Source organism: Conger conger, chromosome 14, assembly GCF_963514075.1.
Source record: "Conger conger chromosome 14, fConCon1.1, whole genome shotgun sequence".
Classification (NCBI taxonomy): Eukaryota; Metazoa; Chordata; class Actinopteri; order Anguilliformes; family Congridae; genus Conger; species Conger conger.
In genome coordinates, this window is record NC_083773.1 from 36806728 (window position 1) to 36828869 (window position 22142).

The 22142-nt window shown below is 46.4% G+C and overlaps 1 protein-coding gene across 1 annotated transcript in view; it reads right to left on the reverse strand.

Annotated features, from left to right (window-relative positions):
- Window positions 1-22142, reverse strand: part of ptprt (protein tyrosine phosphatase receptor type T) — a 323151-nt gene that overhangs the window by 213048 nt on the left and 87961 nt on the right. Inside the window, exons 3-6 of the mRNA XM_061219124.1 lie at window positions 18259-18530; window positions 10888-10969; window positions 8562-8677; window positions 5456-5630 (exon numbers count right to left, since the gene is read on the reverse strand). Coding sequence (XP_061075108.1) covers window positions 5456-5630; window positions 8562-8677; window positions 10888-10969; window positions 18259-18530 — 645 coding nt within the window. The remainder of the gene's footprint in view (window positions 1-5455; window positions 5631-8561; window positions 8678-10887; window positions 10970-18258; window positions 18531-22142) is intronic.

A 22142-nucleotide genomic window follows, 5' to 3' on the forward strand; every position in this document is an offset into this window, starting at 1 on the left:
AGATAGTTCTGTGCCGGTTTTTCTCTCTAATATCCCCAGGGCAGTGACAAGCAAAATGAATCATTTTTTAAATTATTTTTTTAAAGTTTCGGCTCTAAGAAAGAAACTGAAATTGGAACAAGCGGAGACAGTGGAACGGACTATGGGGGGGTTCAGAAAAAAATAGAGCGGGGGGCATTATTTATAACACGGGTCGTCAGTTGCTAATTGGGAAATGATTGAGAAATGCACGGATGGGGAGAGAGGGAGAGAGGGAGAGAAGGAGGACAGTGGGAGTGGTATGAGTCTCTGTGCACTTGGCCCCCTGGCTGAGAGTGGGCGCTCTGTCCCCCTGTGGTTATTAATGGCTCCGAGGCCCAGCGCTGAGGGACGCCATCTATAAAACTCAGCCCTTAATCTCCTCCAATCCCAGTAATACCCTGCTTTTCTTACACCCAGGGAGGCCCATATATTCACCCGTGGAATTTTTATCTGAAAATGTGAACGCGCTGCTGTGTGCTTAAGACTTCAGGAAGCTGCCAGAGAGTGTTTCTCAGACAGCCACCCCCAACACACACACACACATACGCACATGCACGAATATGCGCACACATACGCACACCCTGTTTCGCTCCCTCTCTCACACACACTCAGTCACACACACGCGTGCACACACACACAGATGCACACACACACACACACACACACACACTCGCACACGCACACGCACACGCTCACGCTCACGCTCACGCACACGCACACGCACACGCACACGCACTCGCACTCGCACTCGCACTCGCACTCGCACTCGCACTCGCACACACACACACACTCACACTCACACTCACACTCACACTGAAGGAAGGAAGGACTCCTGGCATGGCTCTGTCACAGAACAACTCAATGCTGAATCCATCACCCTCTCAAGATTAACAATGGATATACTTTGTGTTAGCAAAATGTGAGTGTGTGATTGAGTGAGTGAGTAAGTGAGTGTGTGTGTTTGTGTGAGTGCTTGAGTAAGTGTGTGCCAGAGAGTGATAAACAGGGTGTGTGTGTGTGTGTGTGTGTGTGTCCATGTGTCTTAGAGTGAGTGTGTGTGTGAGACGGGCTGTGTGTGTGTCTGAGTGAGAGAGAGAGACACAGAGAGTGAGAGCGAATGTGTGTATTTATGTATATTCTGTTTAGTGCCTATAAAATTATAGGGTACACTTGCCATCCATCAAAGCTATGGGAATAAACACAGCCCTGTACTTTATGATAGATAATAAGTCCCTGCATCTCAAGTCCAGACTCGTTTTAGCTTTGCTGTGAGCAGGGAGCATTTAATTTCTCCTTCATTAAACACACTTCCCCTTCACCTCAGACCGATTTCAACAAAATGAACTCTGTAGAGCAGTCTCTGTGTTGGCTTATGGACAGCAGGAACTCTCTGTAGAGTGTCTCTGTGTTGGCCTACAGACAGAAGGAACTCTCTCTGTAGAGCAGTCTCTGTGTTGGCTTATGGACAGCAGGAACTCTCTGTAGAGTGTCTCTGTGTTGGCCTATAGACAGAAGGAACTCTCTGTAGAGTGTCTCTGTGTTGGCCAATAGACAGAAGGAACTCTCTCTGTAGAGCAGTCTCTGTGTTGGCTTATGGACAGCAGGAACTCTCAGTAGAGTGTCTCTGTGTCGGCTGATGGACAGAAGGAACTCTCTCTGTAGAGCAGTCTCTGTGTTGGCCTATAGACAGAAGGAACTCTCTCTAACTCTCGCTCTCTCTCTGTAAAGTGTCTCTGTGTTGACCTATGGACAACAGAAACTCTCTCTGTGTCGGCTGATGGACAGAAGGAACTGCCTGCAGAGAACCTCTCCGTTAGCCCATGGACAGAAATATCTCGCTGTCGCTGTAGGACATCTCTGCTTGTCTCCGAGCACCTGAACTGCCAGAAGCCAAGAGTTCCATGCCAGCAACACCCCCTCATCCCCCAAAGGGGACCATGCAAAGCATGCTGGGAAGTAACAGATGCTGCCAATGCCCTCAGCTGCAGGACACAGCGTCCAGTAAAACAAAGGCTGCAACAGTGCTGATAGTCCTGTCCCCTCTGTCCTCTGTTCTCCCCTTCTCTCATCTATTCTCCTCCTTTCCTCTCCTCTCCTCTACCCTCCTATCCTCTCATTACATTACATTACATTAATGGCATTTGGCAGACACTCTTATCCAGAGCAATTTACAGTTGATTAGACTAAGCAGACAATCTTCCCCTGGAGCAATGCAGGGTTAAGGGCCTTGCTCACGGGCCCAACGGCTGTGCGGATCTTATTGTGGCGACACCGGGGATCGAACCACCGACCTTGTGTGTCCCAGTCATGTACCTTAACCTCTACACTACAGGCCGCCCCCTCTCCTCTCCTGTCCTCTCCTATCCTTTCCCCTAGTCTCCTCTCCTCTCTTTTCACTTCCCCTCCTCTCCCCTACTCTCCGTTCCTTTCCTTTCCCCTCCTCTCCTCTCCTCTACCCTCCTCCTCTCCCCCTCATTCTCAGAACATCATAATTCCTCCGCTCTGAAACAGGCCGAGATCTCTCTCCCCCCAAACAGGACGCGCGTTTTCAGAAGGAACGGCGGGCGCGAACGTGTCAGCGACCGTTTACGGCGTGACTTGCGACGGAGAGAGAGGGACATAAGTCTTCCGCCCGCCATCCCGCCATCCCGCCATCCCGCCACAGGTGGAGGACATCGCAAGGTCGCGCTCATCCCGCCGTCCCCGACGATCACCGAGCGGAAATATATGTTCTCCCCGCCCGGCCGTGACGTATGGAGACAGCTGCGGCCCCCGTGGCCCCCGGGGATAGAGATATTCTAGTTTTGAGACGGCTGACTGGGTCAAACTCGCTGTGCTGCCATGTGCTGGTTTATGGTACACAGAGGTGGGGCCAGCTAGCGGCTCAGAGTGACACTGCTGGGAGCCAATGAGGAATACGGGCAGAGATATTCTCTCGTTCCAAGATGGCTGATTGGGTCAAATTCGCTGTGCTGCGGTGTGCTGGTTTATGGTACACAGGGGCGGGGCCAGCTACTGGGCTCTGAGTGACACTGCTGGCAGCCAATGAGGGATGGAGATATTCTAATTCTGACATGGCTGACTGTGTCAAACTCATGCTATGCCGTTTGTGCTACACAGGGGCGGGGCCAGCCAGAAGGCTCAGAGTGACAGGCTGCTGAGGACCAATGAGGGATTACTTTGAGATTAATTTTCTTCACACGGTATTTTATATAACAAGTATTTTTCCACATTTCTGTGGAAGATCTGACAGATTGGTTTCCACAATGGGATTAGTAGCAGATTATTACAGATATACTACAGAAGAACTTTGAGAGCTTGGCAACAGAAAACAGATATTTAGATATTCTGTAGCTAACTATTTAAAAGTACCATGTGAGGTAATGAAGGTTGTACTGTAGTATTGTTCATATTAGTGCTTTGTGTTGTTATTATTATTATTATTATTATTATTATTTATTATTTAAGTGATACACATTGATACAGTAGCTGGTATAATATCAATGAGAAAGCCACAACTCGTGTTTTAACATGAAGAAATGTTCCAAGAAAACATTTCAGCTTAATGCAGGAGTCATCCAGGGCTGAGAAACAGTAGGCTTTCCACCCTCCCTTTACCTGGGAGTCAGGTGTGAAGACAGTCTGGCCAATCAGTCGCACTAATCCCCAGTGTCCCGGCTACATCCCCATCAACCTGGGTCCATCAACCTGCCACCTGATCATCCCATCATTTAATTGGCTAAAACATTGTTCTCTTCCTCGCCACTTTAGCTGCTGCGTGGTGAGCATTCTGGCACAAAATGGCCGCCGTTGCATCACCCAGGTGGGTGTGCACATTGGTGGTGGTTGAGGTTTCCCCCTCATCATTGTAAAGTGCTTTTAGTTTGAGAAAAGCACTATATAAATGCAACTATCTATCTAAATATCTATCTAACATAAAAAATCCACCTACTGCTCTACTGTCAAACATAGTCATTCAGCTGGCTAATGCTGCTGGTTGGCTGGCCGATACTCGCTCACTAAATAGCAGTCTCCTGTATTGCTTTTGTGAGAGGAGGACTCGTCTGTCTTCTTCTGTGGTATGAAAGTACTTTAGAACCATTCTCACATGAAGAAGAGAATCTATCTATCTCTTTTCTCCATCTCTCCATCTCTCTATCCGTCTTCTGGGATGGGATTCAGAGTCCATGTGGATTATGGGTAATCGTACCTCAACCTCCGCCTGTCCTGAGGCTTCCCGCGGCACCTGGCGAATTCTCAAAAAAACTATTTTGAGACATCGCCAGGTATCCGCTCAAATTCATTTCCCCAAAAATGAGAGAGAAATAAAGATGAAGAGCACCTGGCTGAGCGGCCCGGCGCACAGGAACCCTCCCGTGTCGCTGCTTTCATTAGCCCAGCGCCAGATGGGTGTTGTGTTTCCGCCGTGCGCCGGTCAGAAGGGTTCCCTTCCCCGCTGGGCCAGACGAGAGGCCGGGCCCCGGCCCATCACGGGTTCCAGATGCTTCCGTTCGTACGGGCAGCCGGCGGAACACGCCTCTCCCGCCTCTCAAGGTCACGGGCCGGCGGATTTGCGGGGGTTATTTAGAGTCGCAGTGCGGGCAGCTCAAACACGCCGATTTTGGGTTTTCTAAATTATTTAAAGAGCCAGTGGAAGATTTAATGAGAATCGAGCAGCCCGATTGGTCCATGAGAGAAATATGGAGGGAATGGTGTGTGCAAGGGGAAGCGCGAGGACCGCCTCGACCTAAAGGACATGCTATATGCGAGTCCTTCTCCTTTTCGAGCAGGGCTCTGACCTCACTTCCTACTCTAACCAGCCGGCTTTTGATCTCCACTCGGGAGATTTGTGCAGAATTAGGGTGTGAGATTGCAAACCCTGTGATTGATTAGAATGTTCTTTACTGAACATTCTAATGCTGATGTCACAATCACTACCCGTAACTGAAAGCAATGGGGTTGTAGAACACTGACATAGAATTTTGGAGAAAAAAAAAGATTCCAAAAAGATTTCAAAGATTTAAAGTGTAAGATCACAAGACAATGGCGTTCTAGAACACTGAAACTTTAAAAAACAAAAAAAACAAAAAAACAACAAAAAAAACACATTCTGAACAGCCTACACTTCAAAGGGTTAAAGTTAAAGTTAAGGTTAAAGATCACAAAGTGATTGATTAGAATATTCTCAATGGAACATTCTAATTTCTACTGGCCATTCAAGACAATGGCATTCTAGAACACTGACGCTTTGAAAAAAAAATAAAAAAACCCAAAAACCCACTCTGAACAGCCAACACTTGAAAGGGTTAAGGAGAGAATCAGGCTCTTGCTGATGCAGGCTGAAATAATGATGGGTTTGAGTGCGGATAATGATTCCCACGGAAGCCCAGCTGGGCTCTGATTGATAGTTAATACCCGCTATTACCATCTTTACCTTTTACAATCAGCTCGGCGTAGTTGGACACCCCCGATCCCCCGTCGGATCGGATCACGCAGCGGTACTTGCTCACGCTGCGCTGGGCCGTGTCTGCCACGCTCACCGTGGCTGAGAAGCGCCTGTGGTTCACCACCCGCGTGACCATGAGCGCCGTGTCCTTCCCGTTCCACTGCTGAGAAACACACACGCACACACGCAGGGATCAGCACAGGCACACGTATGTATGAACACAAATACAAACACAGACACGCAGGGATCAGCACAGGCACACGTATGTATGAACACAAATACAAACACACACGCACACACGCAGGGATCAGCACAGGCACACGTATGTATGAACACAAATACAAACACACAGACACGCAGGGATCAGCACAGGCACATGTATGTATGAACACAAATACAAACACAAACAAACACATAGGCACACACCCGCACACACATAAGCATGGACACACATGAACGTACATAGAGACACACACAAACAGGCCCACGCACATGCACACATGCACGCACACACACACACGTACTGCACATTCAAACAAATGGACAAAAAATGCACATACAGCACATGCATACACACACAGAGAAACACACACATGCATGCATGCACACACACACACATACACACACACACACGGACACACACACACATGCATGCACACACACATACACACACACACACACACACATGGACACACGCATGCATGCATGCACACACACACACACATACACACACACATGCATGCACACACACACACACACATACACACATGGACACACAGACACACACACGGTCACCTTGCAGTCTCACCGCGTGTTCAGCACCATGACTAGATTAATTAATCAAGTGTAATAGGCCCACAAGTCCCTCATCCTCATTTGTGATGCACATCAGCGGAGCACTCCGTCAGGTTTGTAAAAGGCCTCACGGACAGCCTGCACTGTCGCCGTGCACTGAGATTTCAGATTACTTCTGTGTGTTCGGGACACAGCACAAGTGCCACAAAGACCCTCTGCACACGCGGGCCTTAAGGCAAATAATTACACAACACGGCACAACTCAGTCCTTTCTGGTGGTTTGGGCTCCCCTGGACCCGTCTCTGAACGAGGAGTCAGAACGCACGGGGCTGTGCCGCACAGAACACACACCGTCGTTAATAACACAGCCTCGTTAAGACGTCTCAGCCTCCGCCCCTCCTCCTCCGGGAATATAAAGCTAAAGCTCAATATCAAGGGCTAGGCCACACAAGACTCAACCAAACCATATTTATACAGGCATGTTTCATTGCTTTTTTCATGGCATCCAACATATTATTATTGGTGGTAGTACCACTAGTATAAGGAGCAGTACTAGTAGCAGTATCAGTAGCCACAGTAGTAGTATTAGTCGCAGTAGTAGTAGCATTATGAGCAGTAGTAGTAGCAGTACTAGTAGCAATAGCAGCAGTAATAGTAGCAGTAGAAGTAGCAGTAGTAATAGTAGTAGCAGTAATGGTAGCAGTGGTAACTGTTGCAGTATTAGTTGTAGTAGTAGCAGTAGTAGCAGTAGTAGTAGCAGTAGCAGTGGTAACAGTAGTAGCAGTAGCAGCAGCAGGGGTAGCAGTCACAGTAGTAGCAGCAGCAGTAGCAGTAGCAGTAGTAGCAGTAGCAGTGGTAACAGTAGTTGTGGTAGCAGCAGTAGTAGCAGTAGCAGCAGTAGTAGCAGTAGCAGTAGCAGTAGCAGTAGCAGCAGCAGGGGTAGCAGTCACAGCAGTAGTAGCAGCAGTAGTTGCAGTAGCAGCAGTAGTAGCAGCAGTAGTAATAGCAGCAGTAGTAGCAGCAGTAGCAGTAGTAGTAGCAGTAGCAGCAGCAGGGGTAGCAGTCACAGTAGTAGCAGTAGCAGTAGCAGCAGCAGCAGTAGCAGTGGCATTAAGGTAGTAGTAAGGAAAGCAACACCTCGCCAACTGCCGAGACCCCTTTATTGTGCTGCGCTTCCAGGTCTAATTTTCATGGATGAGGCCGTAAATCTGATGACAATAGAAGGCTGATTATGACACGGAGGCCACTGCAGAGGCTGTTATTAGAGGCTGTTGACTAGACATGACAATTCAGCCAGATTACCAGACGCATGAAAGGTCTGCCCAGGGCTCGGCAGCCATTTCATATTCTCTGATAAAACTCTCTCACCCTGAGAACATAACGAAGAGAGAGACCGTGCCTCCGCCACACAGCAGCTCCGTTAAGGCCATTGACAGATATAAAATAAAAACTCGTCCCGCGAAGCCGGCCGTAACAGCGCTTCCGGGACGCTCTTCACAGCCGTAGAAGTGTCCGGGTTGCGTAACAACAGGACCTGACAGGGTATGGATGTGACGCCCTCGCGGCTAGCGTGCTGAGCCGTTGCAGTGTCTAATCAGCTGTGAGAGAGCTCCGTGCGGTATCAGGCCGGTTTGGACAGACACCCACAGACGATGCCCTGAGAACAGGGTCCATCACTCCCGCTACGCATCCCCCACGCTCACGCACACAACGGTATTTATCACAATCTGCTCCTTCAGAGCCACGGTCTGCATCACAATAACGGGGTGATGGAGCGACCAGGTAACGCGCACTGCTCAGACAGAGGAGGAGGGGTGTAGGGGACAGACAGACAGACGGACAGACAGTTTAGGTGTGTAGAGGACGGGCAGACAGCAGGTGTAGGCGTATAGTGTACAGACAGACAGACAGGTGTACGTGTGTACAGGACAGATAGACAGACAGACAGACAGACAGACAGGTGTAGGTGTGTACAGGACAGACAGACAGACAGACAGACAGACATGTGTAGGTGTGTACAGGACAGATAGACAGACAGACAGGTGTAGGGGTGTACAGGACAGACAGACAGACAGACATGTGTAGGTGTGTACAGGACAGACAGACAGACAGACAGGTGTAAGTGTGTACAGGACAGACAGACAGACAGGTGTAGGTGTGTACAGGACAGACAGACAGACAGACAGGTGTAAGTGTGTACAGGACAGACAGACAGACAGGTGTAGGTGTGTACAGGACAGACAGACAGACAGACAGACATGTGTAGGTGTGTACAGGACAGACAGACAGACAGACTCACCTGCAGCCATAGCTTGTCGTGCTGAGACCACTTGCCCCCGGCGATGCACTGGAAGGTGGCGTTCTGTCCCATGTTCACCTCCACGTTCTGCAGCCTCAGAAAGTGTGGAGCTTTCCCTGCCAAGAAACACACCGCACGTTAGTTACACACACACACACACACACACACTCACACATACACAAACACACACACACACTCACACACTCACACATACACAAACACACACACTCACTCACACTCATACTCACACACACAAACACACTCACACACACACACACACACTCACACTCACACACACACATACACACACACACACACACTCATACTGTACACACAAACACTCACAGACACCTGCACACAATGCTCACACGCTCACACATAGAACTGGCACTCTTCAGTAGCACACTTCTAAATACCGGCTTGTTAGCACTTACAGACAGATGGGATATTCCTCTAAACTCTCACAGGAATTAAATATATTTTCCTTTGCTTTCCGTACTGTGAGAAATGTGCGTTGGTTGGAGGAGGAAGCGAAACTACCCGATCTCACGCCTGGAGTCCTTGAGGAGTTGTGCTAAGGATGAAATTCGGCCTCCATTTTGAGAGGCTACGTGCGTACTGCTAATGGGACGCCCATTGATCAGGCTAATGCAAAAGTTTATCTCGACGTTAAACGTTTGCTGAAAAACACCCATTCTGTTATTTAGTCTCGCCATTTATTTACCTCCAGTGCAATTAGATTTGTGCAGACATATGAATTATGGGGTTTCTCTGTGGCGCGACACCTCTGAAACAACAGATAACACCAGAGAAACCAGGACGTTGAACATGTTGCGCTAGCTAACGGAGAGAAACCAGGATGTTGAACACATTGCGCTAGCTAACGGAGAGAAACCAGGATGTCGAACACGTTGCACTTGCTAACAGAGAGAAACCAGGACGTTAAACGCTGTGCACTAGCTAACAGAGAGAAACCAGGACGTTGTATGCTTTGCTTTAGCTAACAGAGAGAAACCAGGACATTAAACGCTTTGCGCTAGCTAACAGAGAGAAACCAGGATGTTGAACATGTTGCGCTAGCTAAAAAAGAGAAACCAGGACACGGTACACCTAGCAGTGACCTCAGCCGGGACACAGGGAGCGAGTGTGCAAGTGTGCAAGTGTGCATGTGTGTAGTGTGTAGTGTATATGGAGACGTAGCCCTGGGTTTTAGCGGGCTGTGTTGTGTGTAGTGTATATGGTGTATATTAGTGTATATGGGGTATATTAGTGTATATGGGGTATATTAGTGTATATGGTGTATATTAGTGTATATGGTGTATATTAGTGTATATGGTGTATATTAGCGTATATGGGGTATATTAGCGTATATGGTGTATATTAGCGTATATGGTGTATATTAGCGTATATGGTGTATATTAGCGTATATGGGGTATATTAGCGTATATGGGGTATATTAGCGTATATGGGGTATATTAGTGTATATGGTGTATATTAGTGTATATGGGGTATATTAGTGTATATGGTGTATATTAGTGTATATGGTGTATATTAGTGTATATGGGGTATATTAGTGTATATGGTGTATATTAGTGTATATGGGGTATATTAGTGTATATGGTGTATATTAGTGTATATGGTGTATATTAGTGTATATGGGGTATATTAGTGTATATGGTGTATATTAGTGTATATGGGGTATATTAGTGTATATGGGGTATATTAGTGTATATGGTGTATATTAGTGTATATGGGGTATATTAGTGTATATGGGGTATATTAGTGTATATGGGGTATATTAGTGTATATGGGGTATATTAGTGTATATGGTGTATATTAGTGTATATGGTGTATATTAGTGTATATGGGGTATATTAGTGTATATGGGGTATATTAGTGTATATAGTGTATATTAGTGTATATGGTGTATATTAGTGTATATGGGGTATATTAGTGTATATGGTGTATATTAGTGTATATGGGGTATATTAGTGTATATGGTGTATATTAGTGTATATGGTGTATATTAGTGTATATGGGGTATATTAGTGTATATGGTGTATATTAGTGTATATGGGGTATATTAGTGTATATGGGGTATATTAGTGTATATGGTGTATATTAGTGTATATGGGGTATATTAGTGTATATGGGGTATATTAGTGTATATGGTGTATATTAGTGTATATGGGGTATATTAGTGTATATGGGGTATATTAGTGTATATGGGGTATATTAGCGTTGCGCTCGGCAGGCGCAGGGCGTGTGGAGATGAGACAGACGCTCGTGCGGCGGGAGGGAGGGGTGCACACAGCGGCACACTTACTGCAGGGGTGTGCCAGCACTCTCACTTCATCCACCGCAACGAATCCTGGGTGGCCCTGCACCGATATGGCCTCAAATATCACCTGCACAGGGAGGGAGAGAGAGAGAGAGGGAGGGAGAGAGGGAGAGAGGGAGGGAGAGAGAGAGAGGGAGGGAGAGAGGGGGAGAGAGGGAGGGAGAGAGAGAGGGAGGGAGAGAGCGGGGAGAGGGAGTGAGAGAGCGGGGAGAGGGAGGGAGAGAGAGAGAGAGGGAGGGAGAAAGAGCGGGGAGAGGGAGGAAGAGGGGGAGAGAGAGAAAGAGAGAGGGTAGGAGAGAGTGGGGAGAGAGAGGGAGAAAGAAGAAAGGAGAAGGGGAGAGATGGAAAGAAAGAGAAGAGAGAGAGGAGAGAGAGGGGAGAGGGAGAGACCAGGAGAGAGAGAGTGTGGAGAGAGGAGAGAGAGGAGAGAGAGGGGGGAGAGAGGGGAGAGAGGAGAGAGAGGGGAGAGGGAGAGACCGGGAGAGAGAGAGTGTGGAGAGAAAAGAGGGAGGGGGAAGAAGGGAGGGGGAGAGAGAGAAAAAAATACTTTTGAGCTGTCCTAGAAAGTGTTTCCACAAAGGTTCATGTACATTTTCACAGGGAGAACTAAGGCAGTTAATTCATGAAATATTCTTGAGCTTCACTAAACTTCAGTTACAGAACCTTTATTGCTGTCATATTGTTCATAGAGGCTTTCATAGTGAAGGCTATGAAAACACTGTTTGGGCTTACAGTAATTAGACGACGGTTGCTAGGCGTAAAAGCAACACTCAACAGTCAAATGTTAACAAGATCAATCTAATACAGTTTGTTGCAATAATACTACATGGGCATAGGCATGTACTTGGGTTCGATTTATTCTTGTAATAACACAAACATTGTACAATTCTGAAGCAGACATTATAAACTACAATGGATTCATTACACATGATTCATAGTAATGCACACGTGTAACATGACTTGTTATGGACCAGACATGACTCGTTATGGAGCAGACATGATTCGTTACGGAGCAGACATGATTCGTTATGGACCAGACATGATTTGTTATGGAGCAGACATGATTCGTTACGGAGCAGATTAGATTTGTTACGGAGCAGATTAGATTCGCTACAGAGCAGACATGATTCGCTATGGATCAGACATGATTCGTTATGGACCAGACATTATTTGTTACGGAGCAGATTAGATTCGCTACGGAGCAGACATGATTAATTACGGAGCAGACACGATTCGTTATAGAGCAGATAATATTAATTATGGAGCAGATAAGATTAGTTATGGAGCAGAAATAATGTGTTATGGAGCACAAACAGTGCATTACAGAGCGGACATCAGTTGCTGGTTTACACAGGGCCTGGGGAGGAGATTGGAAGGGAGAGGTTAGGCTGCCTAAAGCAGAGCAGCATGTTAGCTTTTGCTACGGGCGAGATGCTAGATGACAGCAAAGATCTATGGGCACAGTTTGTTCAGTAGACTGGCTCCCAGAGGGTATTTCACCAACTGGGACAATTTGATAAATCTAACATGCGGAAGTGTGTGTGTGTGTGTGTATATGTGTGTTTGTGCGTGTGTCTAGGTGTGTTTTTGCGTGTGTGTGTGTGTGTGTGTGTGTAAGTGTGTGTGTGTGTGTAGGTGTGTTTTTGCGAGTGTGTGCGTGTGTGTGTGTAGGTGTGTGTGTGTTTGTATGTATGTATCGGTGTGTTTGTGTATGTATGTGCGTGTGTGTGTGTGTGTGCAGGTGCGTTTAAGTGTGTGTGTATGAGTGTGTGTGTTTGTGTGTATTGGTGTGTTTGTGCATGCATGTGAGTGTGTGTGTAGGTGTTTTTAAGTGTGTGTGTATGAGTGTGTGTGTTTGTGTGTGTAGGTGTGTTTGTGAGTGTATGTGTGTGTGTGTATGTGTCTGTGTGTAGGTGTGTGTGTTTGTGCATGTGTCTGTAAGTGTGTAGGTGTGTGTAGATGTGTGTGTGTGTATGTGTCTGTGTGTACGTGTGTGTGTTTGTGCATGTGTCTGTAAGTGTTAGGTGTGTGTAGATGTGTGTGTATGTATTTGTCTGTGTGTAGGTGTGTGTGTATGTATGTGTCTGTGTGTAGATGTGTGTATGTATGTGTCTGTGTGTAGGTGTGTGTGTTTGCGTGTGTGCGGAGGTGTGTTTGTGTATGTGTGTATGTATGTGTGTGTGTGTGTGTATGTGTCTGTGTGTAGGTGTGTGTGTTTGTGCATGTGTCTGTAAGTGTGTAGGTGTGTGTAGATGTGTGTGTATGTATGTGTCCGTGTGTAGGTGTGTGTGTTTGCGTGTGTGCGTGTGCGGAGGTGTGTTTGTGTATGTGTGTATGTATGTGTGTGTGTGTGTGTGTGTCTGTAAGTGTGTAGGTGTGTGTTTGCGCGTGTCTGTAAGTGTGTAGGTGTGTGTGTGTGTGTATGTGTCTGTAAGTGTGTAGGTAGGTGTGTGTGTGTGTGTGCGCGTGTGCGGTACGATGCGTTTTTCATTCCGCGCGGCGTCCCGTTCTCAGCAATGTCACCGTGGGCGGGATTGGGGGGTTTATTGTAAAAGCACACTCGCTGGGTAGTCTCCCTTTGGTGCCGAGCATCTTGATAAGCAGGTAATGGAATCAACGTAGCGCATCATCCAAGGATGCCATGCATATCAGGGCTGTGTATCGCCAGCCACAGACGCTTTGTTGATTTGATTTGCAAGAAACTGCGCGCGCCTTTGATAAGTCAACAGTAATTTACAAACGTTCGGGTGTTCAGTCCGCTGCCTTCAAGCGCAGTGACGGAATGGCGGCATAATTTTATTTTCTGAAACCACTCGGAGTACAACGGGAGTCGCTGCCGCTGATGAAACTTGTGCTGGAGTTCTCATAAAGGGAGTGACCCCGGACTTTCATCTCGGGAAGAAACAGATCTGACAAAACCCATGAAATGTCAGGCTTTGAAAAACCGGGTAGATCAACTATGCCGCGAATTCCGACTGTTATTTTTATTTTTGAGAGTCTGGGTCACATACATAGACAAGGCGCATTCATCAGAAGTCTCCAAAAATAACGCGAATCGGCCAGCCAGGTACTGCTCTGTATCGAATATCATCTGCAGTTGCAGGGAGTAGAGAAAGTGTGGCTTTTTAATATCCTGCAATAACTGCTTTAATGTCCCTGCATATACACAACGATTCATCAATTTTTTCTTCAGTGTGGAAACAACGTCTGATGTGCAGGTGGCGTGCAGGTGTACCACCTTTAACACCACCATTAGCACCATCCTTAACACCGCTAAAAACACACTTAAATCCACCCTTACAATGCACTTGAAACAACAGCGACCTAATGGCACACTTAAAACAACCTTAACAGCACATTTAAAACCACCCTAACAACACACTTAAAAGCACCATAACACAATAATAACCACCCTAACAACACATTTAAAACCATCCTAACAACACAATTAAAACCAACCTAACAACACACTTAAAACCACCCTAACAACACAATTGAAACCAACCTAACAACACACTTAAAAGCACCATAGCAGATTTATAACCACCCTAACAACACACTTAAAACCACCCTAACAACACAATTAAAACCAACCTAACGACACACATTGTGATTGCATTTTATGCCCTAACTTTTTGTTATTGTTATATTCATTTTAATGTTTACTTATTGTTGCTGCTCTCTTGCCCAATAAATATCTCAAGAGACTTCCTGGTTACATTTACACCCAATAGTGACCTTCTTCATCACCTTTCACATTGCCATACGCATATTCACATTGCCCAACAGGCTTACTGAACCCTGACCTTTCCCAGAATCCCTGGCTTTCAATCTGCAAAAAAGCTCCAGTACATCAGCATCTAACCGCGGAGATAATGATATGTATAACGGACATTTTACAGAACACCCTCCATAAGCGTAAACATCCCCCTGGACAAATTCCAGTTGACCTTTCACCGTGACCAGGAAGGTCCTGCGATCTCTGCTGTGCTGAGCCGGATTCGTGTGGGATTTCAGAGATTCCCAAAATGGCTGTGGCCTGTAATTTTGAAAACCCCATTGGCGATATCCGAAGTCTGACTCACCAATGGACCCCAACGGGCGGAGAGCAGGTGAATCCCACCTGACAGAACCAGTGCTGGGACCGTACTCTCTAAGCAAGAGAAATTTGAGCATGTGTGTGAGTGTGTGTGTGTGTGTGTGTGTGTGTGTGTGCATCTGCAGACGGCTTTCATTCATGCCTCCCTCACCAGCTGTGATTAGAACACTCCTCACATTTACACCCTTTGAAAACAATTTTTTTTGGGGCGAGATGTTGTTCTGTCAGGATCACAGGAAGACTGTGGTGGGGTATTAAAGGTGCTTTTGGAAAACAGACCCAACAGGACAGATTTAAAACATCTGTTTTCCTATTGTTACATTACATTATAATACATTACAGGTATTTAGCTGACACGTTTTTCTATCCAAAGCGATAGTAGATTAAACTAAGCAGAGGACAATCCCCCCCTGGAGCTATGTGGGGTTAAGGGCCTTGCTCAAGGGCCCAATGGCTGTCTGGATCTTATTGTGGCTACACTGGGGATCGAACCACCGACCATCCAGGTCCCGGTCATCCACCTTAGCCACTAGGCTACATGCTGCCCCTCACACATCAGGAGATTATTCTTATTCTATTCCACTAGGCTATAGGGTGGCCCATTATTATTATTGCTGTTAATAATAATAATAATAATATCACGCAGGAATAGGGTATTGTGCTCGGAATGACACCCCAGGTTCGGTAAATATTCCTGTTGCGCGGTGTTCTGTTCACTTACCGGCGCTCATTTGACAAATCAAGGGCACAGCAGGTTAGCAAAATCCTCCTCAACATTACACAGCTGGATCTTACAGGAGTCATCAGAAACTCTCCAACTCCTGAGCCACCAGCGGCAATCATTACAATCATAAAACAAATTAATAAGACTCATTTAATAACCCCACGTATCATAAATAATCAAATATCCTTCCGCGAGCGTCCGTAATGGAAGAAAGTGTGAGAGATAGGGAGGCAAACAGCAAAAAAAAAAAGCTTTTTGGATTATCTTCTTGCCGTACGCATGTGGGGACTAAATGAATATTTGATTACAGGAAGTGTAAACACCAAAATATTCACACCGCTGCCCAAATGTTTGCTTTCCAGCTACGGCACGACTGCACTCCGAAGCAATTACGGAGCCGCGTGTTCAAGGACGCCGTTCTGCGGATGAGAAACACGTTTATTGACATTTTATTTCTGACTGAGCAAATCTCTGTGATCTCTTCCGTCTCTCCCTGGCTGCCTTCACCTTCACTCCCTGCGAGGAGGGAGGGAGAGATGCCCTAGAAAGTATTTCCACCGAAAATATTTTACTTACGTTTGCGGAGAAGGATAAGGCAGGAGATTTGCAGAATAACTGCGTGAAGGTGACTAAACTTTAGACACAGAGTCTTTCCTGGAGTTCGTTGAGGCTTTTAAGTAGGCTAAACGGCGGTGGCTAGCCGTAAAGCCTCAAAGCCTCGAACACAGCCGGGCGAAACGTAGCACACTGACCTAATTGCTGTAAGAAACGGTAAGATGAGGATGGTAATTAGGTCACTGTGCTACGTTTGTGGTGCTAAGATTCAGTGTGCTAAAAATAAAAAAATATTCTGCTATCGAAGTACAGAACTGCACCAGACTGCATGCAAAGAGACAGAGATTGGCTGTCCGTGGAGTGACAGTGTCCAAACAGAATCATTTCTGACAGCGTTAGATGAATTAAACCTGTCTCTCTCCAGCCGCGATTCTGGAATATTTCCTTTCTGTTTCAGGGAAGAGACCCGCATTACATATTATGGATCCCAAGTGCATATAAACATCACTGCATGGACAGTGCACATTGATAAACCTTCCAGTAAATCCTCAGGTTTTGCCAACATGGCTCATTTTCACCTGTAGTCCCTGGGCAGGTACATAATAAACAGCAAATACAAATTTAAACATGATACAAATACATTAAAACAAGGATAGCCTAACTATCCTTAGCTAACTTAATTAAGGAATGTTAATAGCAATGAAAAATCTTTGGCTTCTGTGCAACAGAGCTTTGTGAAATCTCACAACATCTTGTCTCAATTAACACTGACCATTGAGCATTTATTATGGGTGAATTGACCCAATCTATGCTGCATACATTGTAGCCCTACATCCTCAAACCAATCTGCTGTTAAAGTAGCATTCAAATCCCCTTTGGGACCTAGTATGGTGCTTAGAGTAAACATCATGCTGTAGGTTTATGCGATGATAATTTCTATCGGCTGTGACCCCAATCACTCTGCCTCAACTCTGTCCATTGAGCTAAACCGGACTGTGTGCACTTCTAGAAGTTTCCACGACTAAAAGGTTCTGCCGAAATGCAATTTAGACATAAACTTCTCAACAGCGAAATGGCAGCTGATTTCCCCCAATCTCAGGAGCTACAGAAGACAGGCAGACATGAGTCATTCATTCAACACCGGGGCTCGGTCACCGTGACTGGAAAAAGCGGTCATCCCAACCGACGTGACCGAGGTGAGATGGAGAAGCTCACTAGTTTATGTCTCTCCTACCGTCTTAGAAACAATCATTCACCTCCACACGATATGAGACCTCTGCCACTGAGCTTCAGATTCAATCAATGTTCTCTCCCCTAAGCTTTCTTTCTTATTTATTTATTTTTCTCTTTCCTGAGATAGTACAGCAGGTGCAGCAAGCATCAAAAGTGAGTCTCCAGACCATGTTTGTGCAGAATTATACACTTAACCTTCGTTTTCAATTGAAAACAGGTCTCTAAGGAGCTGGTCATGTGACAGAGACTTTTATTTGACAGAGACGTACGGTACCTGGTAGGAGTCAGTGTGAGTGTTGTGCGTTGCCGTGGAGACGTAGGTACCTGGTAGGAGTTGGTGTGTGAGTGTTGTGCGTCGCCGTGGAGACGTACGGTACCTGGTAGGACTCGGTGTGTGAGTGTTGTGCGTCGCCGTGGAGACGTACGGTACCTGGTAGGAGTTGGTGTGTGAGTGTTGTGCGTCGCCGTGGAGACGTACGGTACCTGGTAGGAGTTGGTGTGTGAGTGTTGTGCGTCGTCGTGGAGACGTACGGTACCTGGTAGGAGTTGGTGTGTGAGTGTTGTGCGTCGTCGTGGAGACATACGGTACCTGGTAGGACTCGGTGTGTGAGTGTTGTGCGTCGTCGTGGAGACGTACAGTACCTGGTAGGAGTTGGTGTGTGAGTGTTGTGCGTCGCCGTGGAGACGTAGGTACCTGGTAGGAGTCAGTGTGAGTGTTGTGCGTCGCCGTGGAGACGTACGGTACCTGGTAGGAGTTGGGCCAGAAGGTGCTGATGGCGAGCTCGGCCTTGACCCAGCCCTCGGTGACGGAGGACGAGGCGTTCCAGACGGGGTTCCCCTGCGGGCCGCCGTTGACCTTGACGTAGACGTTGAGCGTGCCCGGGCTGGAGCTGTCTCGGCTGGACAGAGAGTAGTGGAAGTCGATGCAGTGCGTGTCGTTCTCCTTCAGCGTGGGCAGGAGCAGGTGGGCTTTCTGCCCTGAGGCCCGGCCAGAGGCGTTCACCACCATGAAGGAGCCTACAGAGAGACACAGGACACAACATGACAACAGGCCTGTTACGCGCAGAATGAGAACAATGAAATCCGTATCCAACAGAAGAACATGAGAATACATTATGAACAGAACAGGCCATTCAGCCCAACTAGAACATAAGAACATTTAACTGATCTGACCTATAGGCCAGTGGGCTGTGGGCATCCCCCAGTGGATAGCTGGGTTCTTCCAGAGATTTCTTCCCATCCGGGAGTTTCTCACCACTGTTTGAGGGTTTTTCTCCCCACAAGATAGCTTTTTTAACCACTTACTATTTGAGGGCTGATATTTCCCTCCTGTTACTCTGTATAGCAGGGGTGTCAAACTCCAGTCCTGGAGGGCAGCAGTGTCTGCTGATTTTTGGTCTGTGTCAGCACGAGAGATGAATTTCAAAGTCTTTCACAGGCTAAAGAGTCCATACCCCTTTTTCTCAAGGCCTTCTCAATGGCTGCTGATTTAAAGGAAACCACAAATACCAGCAGACACTGCAGCCCTCCAGGACTGGAGTTTGACACCCCTGCTGCATAGCGTCTTTATGACAGTCCTCTGTAAAAAGCGATATACAAATAAAATTGAAAATTGTGAACACAGGACTATAAGAATACTCAATGAGGAGACCAGGCCGCTCAGACCAGGACAGCTCAGTTTGACCTCTGCCCACAGACCAGAGAACTTCCTGCACTGTTTCACACACCCCATGCGTCTCTGCCTTTTGCCCCGCAAGCTGCTCCACACACTATTGGCACCAAAATGGTTACTGATTCTTATGTGAAAACAGGAAGCAGAAGAGCAATGGTTCTTCTGGACAAGGTGTAATGACTCTGGCCGTCCGACACAAGCTGTTAAACCCATAAGATGTCTCTACTGAATTAAGTAATATTTGAACTTTTCTCCCCTATATGAAATATGGAGTATTAGAGGAAGTCACCCATCACAGAGACGGTTTTATTATTTGGAGGTAGTATCCAGACCTGGGTCAAATGCTTCATTCTTTTGGATTCAAATATCTTTCTCCCTTTCACTGAGCTTGTCTGGTGTATTGAAACCTATGAAATACTCTCAAAAACTGTAAACCCTGCCTTCTGGTCCTCTTGGTTGGCTCAACTGCACCAGGCAAGATCAATCGAGCACAGAAAAGTATCTGAATCCAAAGCAATTACATTTTGACCCAGATCTGGTAGTATCACACGTTTCAGCTGGCAAAGGTTCAAACTGGGACATGGGAAATAGCCTAATAATCAGGTTTTATTATTATTTTTACTTTTCAATCTTTGAAGAATAACAATGAGATGATTGACAAGAGTAATTATATGAGTGGTCTTTGGGCAGCATTGCTGAAAGGGTAGCAATTCACACTGATCCCATTAAACTACTCAATCAGACAGGCTGCAATATTTATACACAGTGTGCGATTCAGGCACTTGACATGGACACCCACAGCCAGCTATCATTGGGTCCAGTGTTACAACTATGGGCCAGCCACGTGCTGTCTTCTTCACTTAGTTTTCGTGGTGTCTCTGACATCATTACACACTCATTGTGTCAGCATTGTGCACTGGGAGCAGGTTGTAAGGCTGACAAACAGTCAAACAGATAGACAGAAAGACAGACAGGCAGAGAGACAGAGAGCCAAACACACAGACAGTGACACAGACAGACACAGGCAGACACAGGCAGAGAGAGAGAGAGAGAGAGAGAGAGAGAGAGACAGACAGACAGACAGAGAGAAAGAGAGACACACAGACAGACAGGCAGGCAGAGAGACAGACAGACAGAGAAAGACAGACAGAGAGAAAGACAGACAGACAGAGAGACAGGCAGAGAGACACACAGACACACACACAGACAGACAGACAGACAGACAGGCAGAGACACACACACAGACAGACAGGAAGTACAGCAATAACAGTTCCTTGCATTTACTATAAAGAAAAGTTAAGAAGACCTTTAACAGAAAAAGTTCAGCCATTGAAAATGTTCAGGAGCTGCATACATTTGGAGATAAACGGGATTGCCTTTGCGATTGTTGATTTATTATGGAGCAGTATCCAGACGAAAGAGGCACATAACTCAGTGCAAAGAGCAGGGTGTCCAATCTCACCAAAATGGTGGCTGTGGGCGCAGGTTTGAGGCCAACAGTAAAACACATGCCTTCATTTGAAGACCATAAATAGTTAATTTGTTTAATTAGTTGAATCAGGGGCCAGACTATAAGGAAAAACGTGCCCAGCATCTATGTAACACCCTTGTTTAATGTTCAGCACTCTGCATACAGAACACAAAGGAATCCACCAATCGAACAATTCACTTATCCAACATGTAAAATATATTTATTTGGTCAATTATTATAAAATATATCATTTATCAATGAAATTTGTTGACAGGCAGAGCAACCTGTTGGACCAACCAACAACCATATTAAAATGAAGAGAGAAGTTACAACAAATATTCAAGATCTAATCTAAATACTAAGGTTCAACTACCTGAATGAACAATTAATGTTAGACATAGATTAGTAATAGTCACAGTCCGTTAATAGGCAGTCTGCAGTAGGTTTACATGGGATCTATAGAAGGTGTATAGATTGTGTATAGTGAGTGTATAGAGTGTGCATAGAGGGTTTATAGAGTTTATAGTGAATCTCAAGAGGGTGTACTGTGTGTATATATAATTTAGTTATAGAGGGGTTATAGAGCATTTATGTAGGGTGTATAGATGGTGAATATAGTGTGTACAAAGGGTTTATGTATAGTTTGTAGAGGGTGTGCACAGGTGTTACAAGGGTGTACAGGTACGATGTACAGAGGTGTAATCGGATGAGAACCATAATCATTCTCATCACATGAATCAACAGGGCTCAGATTTTTTATCTATGTGGTCATCCCTAGAAACTGTACCGTCCCTCTACGGTATTCAGCACACCTGTCCCTGGTTATGCTTTTGCACTTAGTTCTGGATAAGAGCGTCCGCCAAACGCCTGTAATGTAATGTAATGTGTACAGGTGTGCAGTGTACAAGGGTGTAAAACATCTTCACCACCGCCTGTTTGAGTACTTGTTTTGAGCCAATCCCACGCACCGAGCTAACGCCAGCCTTCCTGTCTGCGGGCGAAGACGCCACACGGAGCGCCAAATCAAACTATTCATCATGGAAATGGCGTGGACCTCATCAGCGAGCGCGGTGGGGAGATGAGTGCGGCGCACATCAATCACTCCGACCTTGGGCTGAGATGGAGCCAATCAATGCAAAGAACACAGCCACAATCTTCCCCCCCCAGCCCAACCGGGTCATTATCATTGAACAGGCCTGATTAAATACCCTCACACCAGCCTCTGCTCTCTCACACTGGCCTTCCCAGCATGCCCCTCTGCCATTACAAAATGCCAAACTCTCGCTCTATCTCTCCTGAGCCTCTCGTACCGCCAAATGTTCAGGAAACATCCGTCTCGAACGTTGGTGTGGCGGGGGAGAGCGGGTCGAAAACAAAGAGGTGGAGCGTCGCTGCTGTTAGGTCAGCAGGCAGACAGACAGGAAGGCAGACAGACAGGCAGACAGACAGACAGGCAGACAGACAGGAAGGCAGACAGACAGGCAGA